This window comes from Terrapene carolina, unplaced genomic scaffold (assembly GCF_002925995.2).
Source record: "Terrapene carolina triunguis isolate 2854851 unplaced genomic scaffold, T_m_triunguis-2.0 Scaffold68, whole genome shotgun sequence".
Lineage (NCBI taxonomy): Eukaryota > Metazoa > Chordata > Testudines > Emydidae > Terrapene > Terrapene triunguis.
The window spans coordinates 68,344,608-68,364,362 of NW_020664419.1; the positions used below are offsets into that span (position 1 = coordinate 68,344,608).

At 37.6% G+C, this 19,755-nt stretch overlaps 1 protein-coding gene across 1 annotated transcript in view; it reads left to right on the forward strand.

The window, feature by feature from the left end:
- METTL25 (methyltransferase like 25) overlaps positions 1–19,755 on the forward strand; it is a 92,536-nt gene that overhangs the window by 58,466 nt on the left and 14,315 nt on the right. The window contains exons 6-9 of the mRNA XM_024200850.2: positions 7,445–7,539; positions 11,051–11,080; positions 13,512–13,585; positions 17,632–17,725. Coding sequence (XP_024056618.1) covers positions 7,445–7,539; positions 11,051–11,080; positions 13,512–13,585; positions 17,632–17,725 — 293 coding nt within the window. The remainder of the gene's footprint in view (positions 1–7,444; positions 7,540–11,050; positions 11,081–13,511; positions 13,586–17,631; positions 17,726–19,755) is intronic.

Consider the following 19,755-nt stretch of genomic DNA (forward strand, 5'->3'; position numbering starts at 1 on the left):
ATAGTAAGACCAGTATAAAACAAGTGGCAAAAATGGAGAAAGAGAAATCTAATTTGAGATCAGATTTTTATTTTATTACTTTCAATGGCAATCTTGGTAAGAAAGCCAAGTTTAAAGTGTCAGTGTCACTTTAAAAGCTATTAAAATGCTTCCAGACTATACAATCTCTGGGTTTAGTAATATTATAGTTATGTCAGTGCTAAATTAGAATGAGCTTTCTTTCTCTTCAAGTTATACTCATGCTGAAACACTTTAAGAGACTGATATTTCACAACACTTCAGTAACAAATTGCCTCAGCCAAGGTAAAGGTTAAAAATGATATAAATGACAGTTGTTTTCCTTTGGAGAGTATAATTTCTGAAACAAAATGCAATCCTGAGTAGAGTTGGCAGTTTGGTCTGTACATTAAAAGGTTATTTCTGCCTTCTGTTTGTCACATACTATATACAAACTGATGGACTCAGTCACTAGAAAATAAATCACAGTTCACCTCCATCCATTTTTAGTTATGTATGTATTGGAGTAGCTTAACGCCTTAAAAATAGGATGAGAAGAAAAAGGCCATCAGCAATTTGAATGAAACAAGTATCCTCTATGTTTATAGTACGTTGCATAGTGTAATAACTGATTTGTGTTGACTATCTGTCAGAGATCTGAAGAAAAAGAATAGTGTTCCAAACCAGAATTTATAAATCATCTACATGTTATTGAAAACAGTAAAACAAAAAATCGGATTTGTACTCTTTAAAATAAACCATTGGTGATTTGGATAGTCATTGTCTTGCCACCCAGTATGAATTGTGTTTGCTATAGTAAGTAATATTTAGTGTTAAATAAATTAGAATGAGTCTGTAAGAAAAGTTTTGTAAAAAAAAATTGACTGCATTAGGGACTGTTTGCTTAGTAATAAACCATTCTGTTTCAGAAGTTGCAAAGGAAAACTTGTGAATATGTTTCTATGCATAACACTTGAGAATCACTGGGAACTAAAAAGAAAGAAAACATTTTAATAAATGCAAATGAGTCTTCAAAAACACTGGGTCAGGTAGGGTGACCAGATGTCCTGATTTTATAGAGACAGTCCCGATATTTAGGGCCTTTTCTTATATAGACGCCTATTACCCCCAACCCCCTATCCCGATTTTTCACACTTGCTGTCTGGTCACCCTAGGGTCAGGAAATAAACAAGAAACTATAATACACTGTGGAACTTTCTCGGCTAAAGGAATAAAATATAGTGGCCTTGATCCTTCACTGCTTTGCACCGTTTGGAGTCATTTATGCATGTGCAAAGTTAATTTAAAATGTTACCAGACTAGAAGGGTGGTATTTTACACTCATTCTGCACGGTATAAAATTCTATACAAGGTATAGCATAGAACACAGAAGAGTGAGGCCCACTGTTTTCCTATACATTGATCCAAACAATACACTGAACTGGGTAAAATTGATGACATTAGTACCCATCCTCTTTTAACGTTTTTCTGTGGCCTATTCCACATATATGAATGGAATAACATTCCATAATAACATAATGGAAAAAAATCCTTTGCTCTTACATGCATTGTCAAATATTTTTTTTCTGTAAGCACCAAAAGAAGCAGTAAATAGGGTGTGTTTAATGTTCCACACCCTGGCCACATGATATAAGTTGCAGCATTTTCTATCCACACGTATTTGTTCTGGTTAGTTATACAACTCTTCTTTAGCCATGAAATGCTGACCAAACAAATCAGCGTGAGGGACCTATGCAGTGGAATGGAGGGTTTTGACAAGGGTGAGTGTGTAGCTCTTTTCCCCCATTACAACATGCTGAAAGAATTAAAACTTATTATGAGGGTGGGGGTAGTTGACAAAAATCCAAAAATATATATTTTTTCTGGATAATACTTCTTGCTTAATCGAATCATCAGTGACATTTTATATAAGTCCAACATCCATTTGCATCTTCCCTTTCCCCCACTGGGAACAGTTAAGTAAAGGAAAAGAATTCCATCAACTACAAATGAAGCTGACATAGAATATAAAATGGACATTCCAAATGCAAGTGCTAAGGTAGTTGCAATGCTACAAAAAATATAGGCAGAGTAGTTGGAGTTAAAATCTCTCTGCAAAACTTTACAGAATAGTAGTTGAAAACAGATTGTCAGCCTCTAAAAGACCATAAAACTGGAATTACAATCAAGATCAGATAACAGTAAACACACAACCTTCATGAGAAAATTAATGCATTATGAAATAATCCAGATGCAATAATATTAAAGTACGTAACTAGTAGTTGGTTTCCCAGAAGAGATGGAAAGACATAATTCAACATACTTTGAACAAATTCATTCTTACAAAACTCTTAAAGACTTTTTTCCGTGTTCAGTTGATAATAGTTTTACCCCTTGTGGGTGGTAACTAGCTAGCCCATAGAAATAAACAGAATGGAGAATTAGCTAATTCAAATATTTGCTTTTAAAAAAGTACTCCATAAACACACCAATGTTACCTCCATTTTATCTGAATTTAGAAGTAGGACTTATGCTCTTTGGCTATAAAAAGGGTACAGTACATCAGAATGCTTTACCTGGCCTGACATTGTGCATTTTTGCATAATCAATGCCTTGATTTGTGTTGTTGGACCATTGATCTGGATGTTCGCTCATTTACATCTGATGTGTGTCTTTTGTGCATTGCACAGTCTGTAACACATGGAGAATAGTGACATGCATCTTGGAACCAGTCAAACATCCCTTAATTTTATTTGCTTAGGTCATGATTTACCAAATTGTTCTATTCAGTATTAGTCACATATGTAGGGACCATTAAAATCAGTGGGACTTAAAGCATGTGCTCAGGTACCTTACAGAATTGGAGGCCCTGTGCTCATGTTGTGGGATGGCATGCTTAAGTTCTGTTATACCTCAGTGAGCCCTTCCTCTGTATATTGAGTGTATATTAGAAATGCACAGTGGCCTATGAAGAGCCGATAAACCTCAATAGAATAGAATTGAGCCTGAATGTGAGACGTTAGCTCTTTTGACAGCAGCTCCTTTTGGTATGCTCTTTCTGGCTATTCCTTCTGCTACACATGTGCTGTGGGATCTTTGTAAATTGTTAGCCTACACGTCAGGATATATCTGCTTCATTAACAGTGAACAGAGTTATACTCCACTTCAGCTCTTATTCAGTGCTTCATCCCATTACCTAGAATTACTCACTTTGTGTGAAGTTATATAGAGAGAAGAGTTCTGCCTGATCAACATCCCTTAAATGAATTGTAAGATGTCTTGTTAGTTGCTTCATATACAATAGACTGGCTCTTTTACAATTATATGCTGTACAATGATTTGCTATACAATCTTTCATAATGTATCCATAAAGTATTCCTGAATGTTTTTAGGGTTTGTATATCAATATTTATTGAACTTCCAATTCAGGATTCTGTTAGAGCGGTTTCTGAGATCCAAACTTGTTTTTTCTTGGAGACCAGACATACTCATTCAAACTATAATTATCCTTGTTTTTAAAGGACATTTCACTGCAAAATAATTTAAAAGAAATGCAATATAACTTTTAAAATAACTGTAAACCTGACTTTTAAATCTGAATCTACTCAGTCTCCCTTCTACCTCCTGCAGTTTTGAGGGTAAAAATAATGCTGGTTAGAGATCTCACCTGTGAGCAATCAGGTAATTAGACATTGTTTAATGTTACTAGTGCTTATAAATAATGGCAGGCACAGAAAGGGTGTCCAGGTTTTAAAAATGTGGCTCATAAAAATAGATGCTTAATACAGGCTTATCTATCTGCTAAATTGTTTTAAACACCCACAGTATGCTTGGGAGTATACAAGACATGGGAGAAGATACTTAAAACCTGCCCCAAGGAGCTTACATTTTAAATACACTTGCAAAATAAATCTTATTGGGAGATCTAGAAGAAAGTTCAATATTAGAGCATTATTTTTCCTCACTGCTCGTTTAAGTATCATGAGTGGATGACAGCACTTTTACTAATTATTTTGTTCACAGAAAATAGAAATGGTTTAGATTAATTTATCAGTGGTGCAGTACATAAATGTTAGCCTAGCTCAGGTTGTATCATTTTTAACTTGTATGGGTGATGTGTGTCCCAAGAGTGGGATAATGAGAAGACACTCACGGAGTAGACAAGAAAATGAAAATTCCATGATTAAAACCCACTATTTCTTTTCAGAGCTTGCCAATTTTTGTTTGAAATATTTATAATGAATGCATATAGAGAGTCTCATTATTTGCATACCAAACAATAAAACCATAACAGTTATTGTTTTCTTTGCATAAATGTCTTTCACAGAATCTTAACAACTATCACTTTAGCATAAATAATCTGCCAAATTTTTCTCTGATGTAGCCAATAGTTACAGCAGTGATTACGCTGACCTGAATTATTTTATATACAATATTGTCTTGAAACTGTTTTTGTGAATACTTTCTGGGATCCTAAAAACATAGTCTCAAACATGAACCTTCATTTTGTCATGGTAAATTCAGTCAGTCCAGTACCAAGCAAACCTTTCCACAAGGTACTGAACTTCAGGATAATTCCCAATTTTACCCACATAAACAGCATGCAGATCCATTCTATTCTGGAGCCTAATTTAATATCTATCTAAGATACCCACCGCTGTGTTCATAGATTTTCATGTTATGGTAGTTATTCTTCATATTTTTATGACATAATCCATCAGATAGTTTCAAAGCACGGTATGCACATTAATGAATTAAGTCTCAGAGCACTTTTGTGTGATAGTAATATTATTAAACCTATCTCTGTATTATAGATTCATATATTCCAAGGCTTGAAGGGACTATTGTGATAATCTGGTCTGACCTCATGTATAACGTAGGTCATAGAACTTCCCCAAAATGATTCTTAGAGCAGATCTTTCAAAAAAACATCCACCCCTGGTTTTAAAATTGTCAGTGATGAAGAATCCACCACAACTCACGGTAAATTGTTCCAGTGGTTAATTACTCTCAGTGTTTACAAATGTATGCCTTATTTCCAGTCTGAATTTTAATTTACAGCTATTGGATTGTGTTCTACCATTCTCTGCTAGACTGAAGAGCCCATTATTAAATATTTGTTCCCCATACAAATACTTACAGACTGTAATCTATCACCCCTTAACTTTCTCTTTTTGTTTCTCTTTTGCTAAATAGATTGAGCTCCTTGAATCTACAATATGACAGGTTTTCTAATCCTTATATCATTCTGATGACTCTTCTCTGAACCGTTTCCAATTTATCCACATCCTTCTTGAATTGTGGATGCCAGACCTGGACACTGTTTCAGCAGTGGTTGCACATGCCAAATACAGACATAAAATAACCTCTCTACTCCTCCTCGAGATTCCCCTGTTTATGCAGCCAAGGATTGCATTAGCCCTTTCAGCCACAACATCACACTGGAAGCTCATGTTCAGCTGATTAGCCACCACAGTACTCAAATCTTGTTAACTTTCTTTGGTTAAATGGCTTAACCGAAGCCACTCAGTCTGTTTTGTGACATAGCTGGGAGTGGAGCCTTGATCTCCTGATTCAGAGTTAGATGCTTTAATCACTAGACCATGTTTCGTTAAAGCTAATTAGGATATTGAGTATAGTAACTAATTTTAAAGTTAATACATTCATAAAAATCACATCCTAATTTTACCTCCATATAAAATCACACATTTACAATCCCCTTCACTTAAAATAATTCACAAAAAGCAGAATTGGGTGAGGATCAATGTGATACATTCTGCACCCAGTAGTGACAAAAATTCAGGGAAATATATGTCACAACAGATTACACCTTTGCTGTTATTCTGAGATTAGGACCACTATGACTGGGACTGCGAACAAAGATTATGACTAGAGATCAGATAAATTAGCTTAAACATAACCCTACTATTCTCTCCCCTTTTATTGTACATAAGACTCCATTGGGTATATCTACACTCCAGTTACGAGGTGTGATTCCCAGCCCAAGTAAACAGACTAGTGCCAGCGCTGCTTGAGCTAGTATGCTAAAAATAGCTGTGTGAACATTGCAGCACCACTGGGGGCTCTGGCGAGCCACGAGTCCAAAACCACCTGACATCTTAGCCTGAGCTGCCGCCAGTGCCACAATGTCTACACTGCTATTTTTAGCATGCTAGCTCTGGCAGGGCTGGCACGAGTCTGTCTCCCCATGCTGGGAATCATACTTCCCAGATGCAATGTAGACATACCCTTGTAGGCCAAAGGCTTCTGTTGGTCTTTTTTCCCCAAACATCATCTTACTATTTTAGGGAGCTCCTCTTTTTCTTCTCCTGGTTGCCCTTCACTAGCCACATTCTCTAATTCTTAGAGCTTCCACTGTTAGTCCATTGGTCTGGGGTCTTTTTATCCTTTCTCAATTTTGGTCTCCTTTTTCTGTCTGCTAGGTCTTTGAAAAGAGTTCTGCATGAAAGTTTGTAACCCATTCTTTGAATGCATGTAACTTTTTATAAATCTGAAGACTTTTGTATTTCCACTGTCCTCTTTTTAACCTCTTCTGCTTGATTAATCTTAAAATATTTCAGAGCCATCTTTCTAAGTTGAAATGCCAAGATCCCATCCAACTTGTTTTCATTTTTAACAATTAAAATCACATTCAGAATGATTTAAACAGTCAACTGACATCAAAGTGTTTTTTAAAGAAAACCTAGCAGAATTTTTCATACACACAGGTAGTATTCATAATGTTGCCAGTTTAGCTGTCCCAGTGTTGCATTAGGATTAAGCATTAATTTAGGAGCATTGTTGTCTCTTGAAACATTAATGAGACTGAACCAAACTCAGTTGCAGTCTGTGATGTAAATGCCCTGGGGTTTTGAAGAAGCAGCAAGAGCATTTGCAGCTGGTCCTTTCTGGAAAACAAACATAGTGGCTAACAACAAAACAGGCCGTCAGCACTTTAGTAAACAAGCACACATTCTGTAATAACTTGCCAAAATACTGTTTAAAAATTGTTTACTGTAAAAGAAAAGCCCAGCAGTAAGTGATAGATACGTCCTGCTACATTGACGGGCTGCCCAGCTCAGCATCTTGGGATGATTGTCAATGTGTTGGTTGCCAAAATTAATTACAAACACTTTTGTCATCTCTGAAGAAAGAAAGAAAGAAAGAAAGAAAGAAAGACTTTGCAGAGAATTCACTTGGTTAGGTCTTGGAAGAATAGTTTTGGAAAATGTGAAGATTTCAAAAATGGAGCCTAAAGCAAAAACATCTGTTGTTGAGAAAATACCTTTTTTCATAACACTAGTATGCTTTCTGTTATTGGATAGGAATAACAGTTACACAGCTCTGTTTCTATGCTCCAACTACTGTTTGTCTTTCTCAATAGATGATTTACTTTAAGAGAAGAACAATTTAATAAAGTAACACACTATTTTTCTCTCATCTGCAGATTGCTCTCCGGGATTGTGGGGGTTTCCCATGTGCCGGTATTTAAAGGAAGAGGGCTGGTGCTGTGGTCGCAATGCCAGAATGTCAGCGTGCTTAGTATGGTTCTTTTTTCTTTTTCTTCTTTTTTTCCCTACTGGAAGTTTTATCCAGATGTTATAGAATTCATTGTTTTTGGCTTGTAATCCTAGAGCTATGACTTAAATACCAGACTCTACAGAATAACATCATTAATGTTGTATGCATGATAAATTATAGGTAAAAAAAAATTGTATTAACCTTCCAACTTTGCACATTTTATATTTGCTGAGGGCAGGAAACAATGAAGATAGACAAAAAATATTTTAAAAATGACCAAAAAGGCCACAATTTTGTTGAATTGAATTTAAACAAAGTAATCTTTCAGGGCAATAGGTCATGGCAGTGATTTAAAAGGGATAGTATTCCTTCTACCATAACTGACTTTCCCAAAAAGGTTCATTGTTCATAACACTCAATGTCCTAACTGTACAAGATCATAAACCAGCCTTTTTAACCCCAAAACCAGAGTAGGCCTACACACCTATATAAGCCTTTACACCAGGAAATCATCTAACATTGCACCAAGAGACAGGGTGCTCCTGTACGCTCATTTTACATCAGCACAGGATGATGGATTGGTGCTTAATCTGAGGATAAGGGCATGACCCTAAGGGCTGGTCTATACTTAGCCGCTAGTTCGGCGGCTGGGGATCGAACTTCCGGGTTCGATTTATCGCGTCTGGTCTGGACGCGATAAATCGAACCAGGAAGTGCTTGCCGTCGACTGCGGTACTCCATCTCAACGAGAGGAGTACCGCGGAGTCGACGGGGAGCCTGCCTGCCCCGTGTGGACCGCGTCTGAACCGCGGTAAGTTCGAAGTAAAGTATGTCGACTTCAGCTACGTTATTCACGTAGCTGAAGTTGCGTACCTTACTTCGACTTGGGGGGTTAGTGTAGACCAGGCCTAAGTCTTCAACTACTGTGGCATTAGGAAAACGCCACCTCTAGTCTCTGTTTATTTTTAATCCCTTTTCCCAGGATGCACCACAACAGATGCTATTAGCCTCAATTTCAGCTGCTCACTCACACAGATACCTGCCAAAAATCAACTCAGGCCCATATATCAAGGTTAAAGAGATCAGAGCTAACATTAGAGATCTTAAGGCTGAAACATGTCAGGACAATTATACAGGATGTTTTCACCCTTAAATGTGACATCCTCAACAAAGTGCATGAAACATTTCAAGTGGTTAAGGATATGGACCAAAATGTAAATTCTAGAACCTCCGTATGTTACTCTAAAACCCTTCAGTAAGCCCTCCCAAAATGTTTTACCATCTTCTGTTGTCCCAGTAATATATCTATTATACCCTAGATCAATTGTCATATTAGCCCATTCCTTTCCTTATAGAATTTCTATTTCCCACTCTTTCTTAGGGCTTGTCTAAACTGAAAACACTACAGTGGCACAGCTGCGCCACTTTAGTGCTTCAGTGTAGACGCTACCTATACCAATAGGAGGGATTCTCCCATTGGTGTAGGTAATCAACCTCTCCGAGAGGCAGTAGCTAGGTTGTCTACACAGGGACTTAGGTCGGCTTTACCCCGCTCAGGGGATGTGGATTTTTCACACCCCTGACTGATGTAGTTAAACGTACCTAATTTTCTAGTGTAGATTAGGCCTTATTAGTGAGAGACGAAGTAAGCTCAGGCTGCCTTTTGACAAGGATAGAGTGATCTATTTCAGAGGCAAACAACCAGCTGGAGATGCCTGTGGCCACACAGAGCAATTATTATTTTTTTGCACCCAGTGCACTTATCTTACCAGAAAAAAGATCAGCATGTTTCCCTTTCCAAACTTTCTCCTTTAAATTATTGGAAAGGTGGATACCAAGAAGTTCTCCTCTGCCCATAGGTGCGATTACTGTGCCAGAGACTCTCTCAAGAACATGCGTGGTGAGGGTTTGTCATTTCATCCCATAGGCCAAGGGAATAGGCAGACAGAGCAGTGCAGTTAGAACACTATTCCCTCTGTAGGGAGTGACCCAGCTAGGGTTCCCTGGGAGCTTGCAGTGCACTAATAACTATTCCATCGTTGTTACTTGCATGGCAATTCCCATTTGCTGAACTACAGGAGACCAAAGACACCATAGGGACTGGTTTAGAGTCCTGCCTGAGAACTCATATCCACATCCAGAGCACTCATTGGTCTGTGCCAGCATGCTAAACAGCTGGCTTTAACTGAGCTGTGCCTCAGCATCACTTGATTCTATTTTGGCATATTTGCATGAAGAGTGGCCTCTCTCTGGCTAATGTTGGTCATCGATATTCACTAGCACGCTGTGTGTAATAGTGAATTACAGGAGTAGCCGACAGTATCTTACCAGGGGAATCATGCAGCAGCAGGAAAATTTCCAGCTTGGACAGTAGTAACGCTGCCCTCCTTTCTAGCTGGGGTTCTCATTCACCTCTGATGGTGACACAGAGACTTGTGGGCTGTGGAGAGCTGCTGCTCTGCAGCTGGAAGAGAGACATCTGGAGTAGGGCAGAGGTCAGCAGTGACCACAGGGAATACCTGCAATAGCCAATTATTCATGGGAAGTAAAGAAGGGAAGTAGCTTTTATGTAGTGTAAATCGCACCTGCTACTCTATAAAAGGTAGGGGAAGGGAGAACTGCAGCTACTTGGAGTGCAGCTGAAGGGAAGTCCCGGGTGCAGGTTGGCAGGATAGGTGAGCTCTGGGACAAGGGAGTGGAGTGGGTGATAGAGAGAGGAGCTATGCTGGGGATTTGGGGTATAGGGATGAACACAGAATGTGTTCACTGCATATTTATCTTTGATTGCACAGAGAATTTTACTCTTCGGCTGTAATTCCTATAAGTACTATATCTTTCCAACTGTAGAAAAATCTTCCACCCATTTCATATATTTTCTTAATTCTTTGTCACCTTAGATAATAAAAATCAAATACTCTCACATCATCAGGATTCATGGGCTGAAAAATCTATTTTAAAGGATCTACATGACATTTTAAACTGCGGTCTCTCTAAAGTTTTCATTTTGTTTAACTTTAAGTTCTGGAAGTGGAAAATGAACATTTGTGTAGTTGCTAGAGACTTAAAAAGATATTTTAATGTATTGTGCATTAAATTAAAAGATTATTTAAACTATACATTATAATATCTAAAGTGAGCTGTTTTTATGCTTATACTTGTATAGAAATATAGCCAAGAAAAAATAAATTTATTTTTTCCTTAGTGCTCTCAAAAATTGAAGAGGATATATATCTATATATCTATATCTATCCTCTTCAATTTTTGAGGATATATATATAGCAATGGTGACGGAATGTATATATATATATATACACATTCCGTTATCATTGCTTGTCCTATAAATAAAGCCTAAATAACAGAAGTGAACTGATTAACAACCTCTAATGGTTTTAACACTCTTAAGTGTACAAGCTCATGTTATATCACATAATTAATCTTGTAAAATGTCATTTCCACCAGGCTTTATACAATGTGATTATAAAATGCCCTGATAAAGAATAAACATAGGAGTTTAATTTCTTCACTTTTAAAGGCTTTGGAACGAGTTGCGGTCAGCCAAGTGGTAAGTAATGTTGTTTATTTTAACCCTTCTAATGACAAAACTGTTTTCTCTTTTTGAATACTTTTAATACATGACCTTCTCCTGAACTTGTGACTTTACTGGGTTCTAAAACACTACAATTAACAGAATATAAATCAAAGTCAGAATGATATCATGTTTCAGCACCACAGAATTGCATTTTTATTGCCTTGTCTGCACATAGTGATGCTAAAGTATCTATTTTCTTCAGACAATTAAGAGTCAGCTAACATATATTTTAGAGAAAGTACAATTTTAATATAGTTGAAAATACCTTATTTTAATAGTAAGCTATTTTATGCTTAATCATGCTGGTTAATATTCTTCACTAAATCCAAAAGCGCTTCTTTAAAAAATTAAAGTATAAAATTACCTTTCCAAACTCTGGGTGCTTTCTTATACGGACTGATCCAACAGAGGCTCCTGGCCCAGTGCAGATCATCTTTAGAGGATTCACTGACCCCTTTATTCTGAAGAACCACAGTGTTTTTGGGTCTAGCAACATGGTCACTAGGAGTAAGGCTTTAGTTCAGGCTCTTCCCAACTCATTAAATTTTGGTAATTTCTGCAGAGATTTCCAACAATAATGTCACTTGTGTTGTTTTTGAGGCAAAAACATGTCCACAAGGAAATAATATGAAACTGCAAAAATATTGTTCATAAAATACTATGGGGAACCGTGGAAAAAGTTATTTTTCAAATTTTTATTAAAATTTATTTTAATAAAGGAGGAGGAGCGGAACTTTAGGTACATCTAACTTTTAAAACAAGTTGAACAGTAGTAAACTAATTTCTGTTATTGAAACAAAAATGACAGTGTAAGATAGTCCCGTGTATTTTAAGAATGTTTTATAATTTATATAGCAAGTCAATTATAAAAGCTCCTAATACTATGTAAAAGGCCTTGAACACGCAACTTTTAATTAAGTTAACAAACAGTTACTGACATACCTGGCTCTCTGGGATCGCATTCCATGGTTAAAATTCGGTTAGTAACTAGAGAAATTTAACAGTGTTTTGCCCCACCAGAAGCCTAATCTGGTACTTGGTTGTGTTCCTGAATGTGGTACAGCACACTGCAGACAAAACTCCTAAACCATGTAGGCCAGTCCTCTTATCCTCCCAGCACTTACTGTTGGGTCCATATTTTCTCAGAAAGCAGATAGAAGCTCAGCACAGGAGCATGATTGGTGTGGATCATACGTGCTAGCCTGAGACCTCCAAAAGCCTGAGATCAAATTAACATAATATTTTAAATTGCATACTCATAAGCTGTTTGAAAATTGAAATGCGAAGACCAGGATGAGCATGAATGTTTAGTAGTTTTTTTCACTGAAAAATATTTATTTTTGTTTTTATTTGGCTATAATTTATGGACAGATATTGAATCACATAAAACCAGAAACTATGTAATATTTTTCACTATAGTATAAGTAATCTACCATCATGTAACCACAAATACAAAAGGCAAATCCCAGATGTCTTCCTAATCTTGCAGGTAGTGACCAGTAACTTTTTCACTTAGTACTACTGTTATAGGAGATAGGAAGGTACTGTGATTGAGAATTTCTGTATGATTTATTGCAGCGGCTTGATTCTGGCGGGAATATCACACTTGTCTCTCATTTTTTAAATCCCTGTCTAAATTCTGTTCTCTCAGTACTTTAAATCATGATTGTGTAATTTATCATTTTTTTGTGTATGCACACTAACTGTACAAGTATTTAATAGACTAGATTTACAGGCCAACTTATCCCCATTGTAAGCCCATTGACTGCAGTGGGTTTACACAGGAGATGCATTTGGCACTACATTTTTAACTGACAAGCATTAACTTTTCTTAAGTAAACACATCTTTCATACCTAAAGGTATGAAGTTTTAAATGCACTGCACTGTTTTTATAAGCGCAGTACTTTCTGCATGGATATCAGTGTTTCAGGGAACCAAGATAAAGTAGCTATAAATAAGAAAATGTTATGACATAGGTGGTATGTTTTCCTTTTGCCTCTTTTTTTATTCATTGGATGAGACTCTGCTCTGAAGTTTGATGGTGCAATTTTGGAATAACTCCATTAACTGCAACAGAGTTCCCTGGGTTTACAAATGAAGATCAGAATTTGGCCCATCTTCCTTTCTTTTTCTATAATCCCTATCCCTCCACCCACTTCCTATCAAACTCTGCAGTTTCCTGTGTTTATTTTTTCTCACAATTATGGTTATGATATCGTCTGACTCATTTTAACTTGCAAACAGGAAAATTAGTAAATTGTCCTGTCAACCAGGTTAATAAGACTGGTTTGAGAGAATACAAACCAGTAATTAGGTAAGGCAGCCAACACCATTCTAGTTACTCTGGTCTTGATTTTGATGCCAACTTTGCAGTCCTGCTGTTCTTTGCTTTCTTTTTTCCAGCTGCCTACAGAATCATTGTTTTATCGAGCTGTTCTACAGGTTATTATAGAGGAATGTTACGGTGTCATCAAAAGGTATGAGATTCTGAGACTAAGGCCTAATTCTGCCTCCCTTACTCTGCAAGTTGTAACTATTAGCATAAGAATTGCAGAATGAGGTCCTAAATTCTGTCTGTATCTGTTTGTATTATGAATGCAGTCAGTAAATAATACAGGGCTCTTTCATTTGCTCTGAATCCATATGCAGAGCATACCATCCACACAGAGCTCTTGCCCTTCCAGCATTGCAGAGGCATTAGCCCTGTCCTTGGCACTGGACATGTAGGCAACTGTGGCAAATTCACTAAATGCTTATGGGTGGATGGAGATGCCCAGAGAACCTCCTAGTGTGATGATTGACTCCCCCTGCGGGGAGAGCACCTCCAAGAACTAGCAAAGGAACAATGCACTGGGCTTTATCTCAATGGTAACCTTGAAGATAATTTGACTAGTAAAGTTGAGGCCTGGTTAAACCCGCACCGTGTGTTCTTGCCTTCTTCCCTGTGGTGAGCACACCACTACAGCTTTGAGCTATACAGACTGTATCTGAGAGTGCTTCTTTATCATAGGTCTCATAGTCAGCTACTGACTTGAAGGCCTGTCAGTGCATATTGAGTTGAGCAGCAGGGAGTCCAAGAGCCAGTGTGGACTCACAGGACCAATGACAAATTGTCTTTGGCATTTGGGTTGGGAGCATAGCTTTTTCCGTCGATGGGTAACCTCCAAACTGAAGAATTTCTTCCTTAACTTGACATTATGTATAATAAAACTACACAGAAGATTTAGCAGAACAAACCATGAGAACTAGGTTGTAAAAACTGAAAGTATGGGCTAGACCAGTGTATGTTATCTATTAAAGTAAAGGTAACATCGGGGAAGTAATAAAGATTGCAGTTTTGAAATTAAAAGAGTTTTAGGCCCAGTTTTAAGCTTGCTAATGTTAGATGTCTCCAGTTTTGATGAAGTAGCTGGAATTTTCTTTGTCTCGGTGAAGCCTTGTGGGACCAGTTCAGCAGTTTTTAAGATGTCAGGTTCCTTATCCAATAACACTTAAAAAGCAGTTTAAGACAATTAAAAGAATGAATTATGATGCCTTGAGTCATTAAGAGCCCATTCTGACTTTTTAGAGCTTCATGTATTCAGTATATATTTTCTTGTTACAACTATGCTGCTTCTGATTTGTAGGACAGATACACTAAATGCATATTTTTTCCAAAGAAGCTTTTAAATGCATAGCCATTAAGTAGTCTTCAGACTGCATTTGCCCAAAGGTTTTATTGCATTAGAATAATAAAAAATACATTCACAGGAATTTCCTATTTCCCTAAAAATAAAATAAAATAACATTGAAAGTTAATTGAGACAAAGAACTTGGAGCCTGACCCAAAGCCCAGTGATATCAATGGAAGTCTTTCTGTCAACTTCAATAGGCTTTGAATAGGCCCACAGTTGAAAAGAATAGGCTTTCTATGAGTTTCCAGTAAAATAGTTTTTAAGAAAATATACCTGTCAAGCTGTGACTCACGAGCATGAGTACCAACCTCAGGACAGACTGTTAAGAGGCAGAGCACAAACCCCAAATTGGTTTTATGTTCTATACTTAGATTTCACCAACCAAGCATCAAGTGCAAACTCCACAGGTATTATAATAGTCTAACCAGGGAGCCACAGACAGTCCCCTTGGGCACTCCAATCTACCTTTTCACCTAAGCAAGGTTGCTTTTGTGATAGATAGTCCCTTACAGCAAAAATCACAACAATGTTCAGGTTGCTTCCTGTCCCAAAGGACCAGTCACTTACCTGAAGTCAGTTGCACCTTAGATCTCACACCAAAGACAATGCTTGTAGCCAACTCTATAATAAACTATCTAAAGATTTGTTAATTAGGGAAAGGAAATAAGAGAGTGATTTACAAGGTTAAAGAAGGTAAACATACATACACAAAGGAGTTACAGTCTTAAGTTTCAAAAGGTAATAGAAGCGTCTATAATAAGCAAGCTCTATTTGTTCCTTGAGGTAACCCAGGCTAAACAGTGGGGACCTCTTGCTTATGCCTAGAAAACCTTACCCTGGAGAGTCCAAGAAGCACAGAGATACAGTTTCTCCTTATCAGGGATTTTTATTCACCTTTCTCCTCTGAACTGCCAGCTTAGCTGATGGGAGGAATTTATTTGCACATCTCCTCTTCCTGGTAGGGATTGGGAGACAGGGAGAGCAATTAACAAAGTCTTTTGTCCTCTGATGTTCCACAATAGTTCATCTGGTGTCAAGCAGTCTTCTGTGTTAAGCAGGACCTAACGCCTTCTTTTGGAAGCCAGCATTTCACACTAAGGCAGGGGTCGGCAACGTTTGGCACGCAGCTCGCCAGGGTAAGCACCCTGGTGGGCCGGGCCAGTTTATTTACCTGCTGACGTGGCAGGTTCGGCCAATCGCGGCCCCCACTGGCCGCGGTTCGCCGTCCCGGGCCAACGGGGGTGGCGGGAAGCGGCGCAGGCGAGCGATGTGCTGGCCGCGGCTTCTCGCCGCCCCCATTGGCCCGGGACGGCGAACCGCGGCCAGTGGGGGCCGCGATCGGCCGAACCTGCCGCTTCAGCAGGTAAATAAACTGGCCCGGCCCGCCAGGGTGCTTACCCTGGTGAGCCGCGTGCCAAACATTGCCGACCCCTGCACTAAGGGCATGTCTTCACTGGCTTGTGTAGTCGCGGCACAATGCTCTAAAAAAAACCATCTCCAAGAGGGGCATAGCTACCAGCACTGGGAGTGCAGCTACCAGCGCTGGTGCACTGTCTATACTGGCACATTACAGCGCTGAAACTTGCAGCGCTCAGGGGGGTGTTTTTTCACACCCCTGATAGAGAAAGTTGCAGCACTGTAAAGTGCCAGTGTAGACAAGCCCTTATTCAGGTCCCTTTCCTATCTGGTGTTTTACACAATTACAGAGATATACAATGCACATACTCAAATACTATCTTAAGATATGTGATACAGATGTTATAAGGGAGATTAATGCATACAGCAACTTACAAGCATTCAATAAAGTCTAAATACTAAGCACTCTTTTATGACGCTAATACTTATTTTAACAATACTAACACACAGGTGAGCCAGACTAATTCCAGCTATGTGTTTGGCAGTATCAAAGTGAGGCATGGGGATCTTGGCATAAATTGGCACCTGGTTTGCTAGTGTTATAATACCTAACTAATATTTTATGGAAAATCTGTTTGTGCATAAATAATACGTTGAAGAGAATATTTGTGAATAGCTAATGTCTTTGGGAATATGATTCTTACAGTCAAGACTACCAAGGTCAGTGAGACCTGGAGCTGTGTGTTATGCAGGTGATGGCTATGAAAGTTAATTCAGACTGAGGGCTGACAAAACATATTCATACATTTTTTTCCTAAGGTATTTCAAATGGAGATTACATGTAATTTGCTAATGTGAGTGCATCTTCTGTTTGCCTTCTGGTACTTTTTCTGCATTGCTTTACCACTTTGCCTCAACCAATTCAAATATTGGGCAAGTTTCTGAAGAGGCACCCCAAATTGTAAATCTGGAAAATTCTGACATTGCCTAATTTAAATGAGAATCACATGCTGCACATACATCTAGGAGAGAAATCTGCAAGGCATAAATAAGATCAGAATCACACTTAACTTACTACATGGTCCCTGGATCGACAGTTGGCATTGAAGAAGTTCTGCTTTCATAAACATTAAATTCTTGCTAATATTGTCAGGTGAGGCACTGAAAATGGACACTGTGCAATGGATCCAATACAATAAAAACAATGTTAGGAGAGGAATAGAAATAAAAAATACTACCTTCACCTCATTCATAATTTCAGGTATTCATGAGTAATAATATTTTTGGTCTAAAAAGGTCTTTGGGTATTGGTTAGCTTGCTTTGATGTATTTTTAGATAAAAGAAAAAGTAAAATTGAAATAAATTATTATTCTAACTTCACAGAATATCCTATTGTATATGTTTTTAATGGATCTGAGATTTATGAAACAATAATATGGAACTTCTGTGTTGTGAGAAAATTAAAAGAATAACCTCAATACTACATTTGCAGTGATCGGCATGTTGGTAAAATTTTCTCCAAGTCTTCCTCTTTCGTGGATTATGTCAGAAAGTCTCTGAAGAAGCTTGAACTAGATGAGTCAAAGGTAAGCAGCTGATTTCATATTGCATACAGTTCACATATCAGTGTAAACTCTAAGAAGTGGCCAGCATTTTGATGGAGCTGTTTGTATATATTATTTGAGCAGCTATTATTACTAGAATATACATCCACATATTCAGCTCTTTGTGAATTAAACAATATTTATCCAAGACAAATTATTTCAGTTTGTTTATTCAGTTTGGGGATTAGCTTCCACTTTTATTTTCTTTAAAATACTTTCATTTTAAAACTTATGACTTCTGAGATGCCTTTTTATTTTTATTTTTGTATGATTACTAATAGTCTAAATAATGTTTTTGAAACCCCTCAGAAAATACACTCTAAAGCCTAAGTGTTTATAATTAATGAATATCTCTATTTATCCAGATACATTTACAATACCCTTTTCCTTCTCCTTTGTCCTCCAAGACATGTGTGGTGGAGATGGGTACTCCACCACATAACTCTTGCATCCTTTTTGTGGCCTAAAATCATAAAATGAGTACTAGACTGTAAATACAGCATCAAAGCCAGGAACAAGGTTTAGCTGAGACCTTTACTCATATGGGCAGATAACGCTTCCTGGTTCATTCAATTTTCCTTCCAATCTTACCATGCTCTGATAACATGAAAAGACTCAGTACAGGGTTTGGCCGAGATAGGGTTAAAGCATCTAGATGCCTTTGTAATCCAGGGAAGATAGGTGGATTAGTCTGATTCTGTGAAGGAAGTGGATATAGAACAGCGGGTAAGAACATAAGGATGGGCATACTGGGTAAGACCAATGGTCCATCAAGACCAGTATCCTGACTTCTGACAGTGACCAGTGCCAGATGGATAATAAGTTGAATGGCAGTGTCAATAGCCATGTTGACTAAGGTCTTAGATGACTTGGTATAAATCAAGCCTTTCCTTCCCGCTTTCTATGTAAATACTCAGTATGGCCTCCATGACCATAGTAACTTAATGCCTCCTTATATTATACCCATTTTACACACGCTGTCATCCAAAGTAAATAAACACACCTCCCACATGCTTGAGTTTCAGATGAAAGATGTGGATTCTTTTGCCTGTGCTGAAACTATGCTGGTCAGCCTGTCATAACTTTAATATTTAATCTGCATGTATGATAAGCATGCCTCCTGTGTCTTCATTATAGATCCAAATGAACCACTATTCTGCACAAATATGGAGATATTTCACCTTTATTATTTAAAGCTATGTATATCAGAAAAGCTGAATAGTGTGGCAGAGATAACAGAATAAGTGGCTTTTGCTTAATAAATTAACCCCTTATCATTTTCAGCTTCTCACATAGACTTAAACTTGTGCTCTGAATTGTGCTACCACTGGACTACCATACTGCTCTCAATATTAAAATGAAATATTTTAGCCACAGCTGTAGAAGACCAGAGGAATAGATCCAGTTCATTATATAACCAGATTATGTTTGTGTAAAAAGTTCGAACAATGGAGGGAGGCAGTAAAAAGATCTAAAGAGGATATTAAATAATGCACAAAGTGTACAGTTTTAGATTAAATCTATGTTATATTACATTTACAAACTTATATTTAAACAAATCTGTGCATGGAGAACAAGTATATATTAATGTGTTTCTGATTCTATAATGACCATGTGTTAATCTTCAAAACTGTGTAAATAAGTGAAGTGTCTAGCTAATCTAACATGCTTCTGGATTGGTTCTCAGTCCTAAGAAGTTACTGTGAGAGATGTGTAGTAAGAGAAAACATTTTCATACTAGTCATTATCATTCCAAAGCAGGAAGAGCTACATATGAGAGATTTATATGTGGCTAGAGTCCAAGTAGAAGATGATCAAAAATGGCAAATCCCTAGAAGTCAGTCTAAAAGAGGACCGTGAATATTTTGTCATTTTCTTACATTAGTAATGTCATCTGTATGGCTATATAGTGTGGAATCTGCCAAAAAAATTCATTATAAATTCCTGCTTTTATGTATGTACAGTTCAGGATAAAAATGTGCTCCTGATTGGCCTGTAAAGTTTCTAAATGG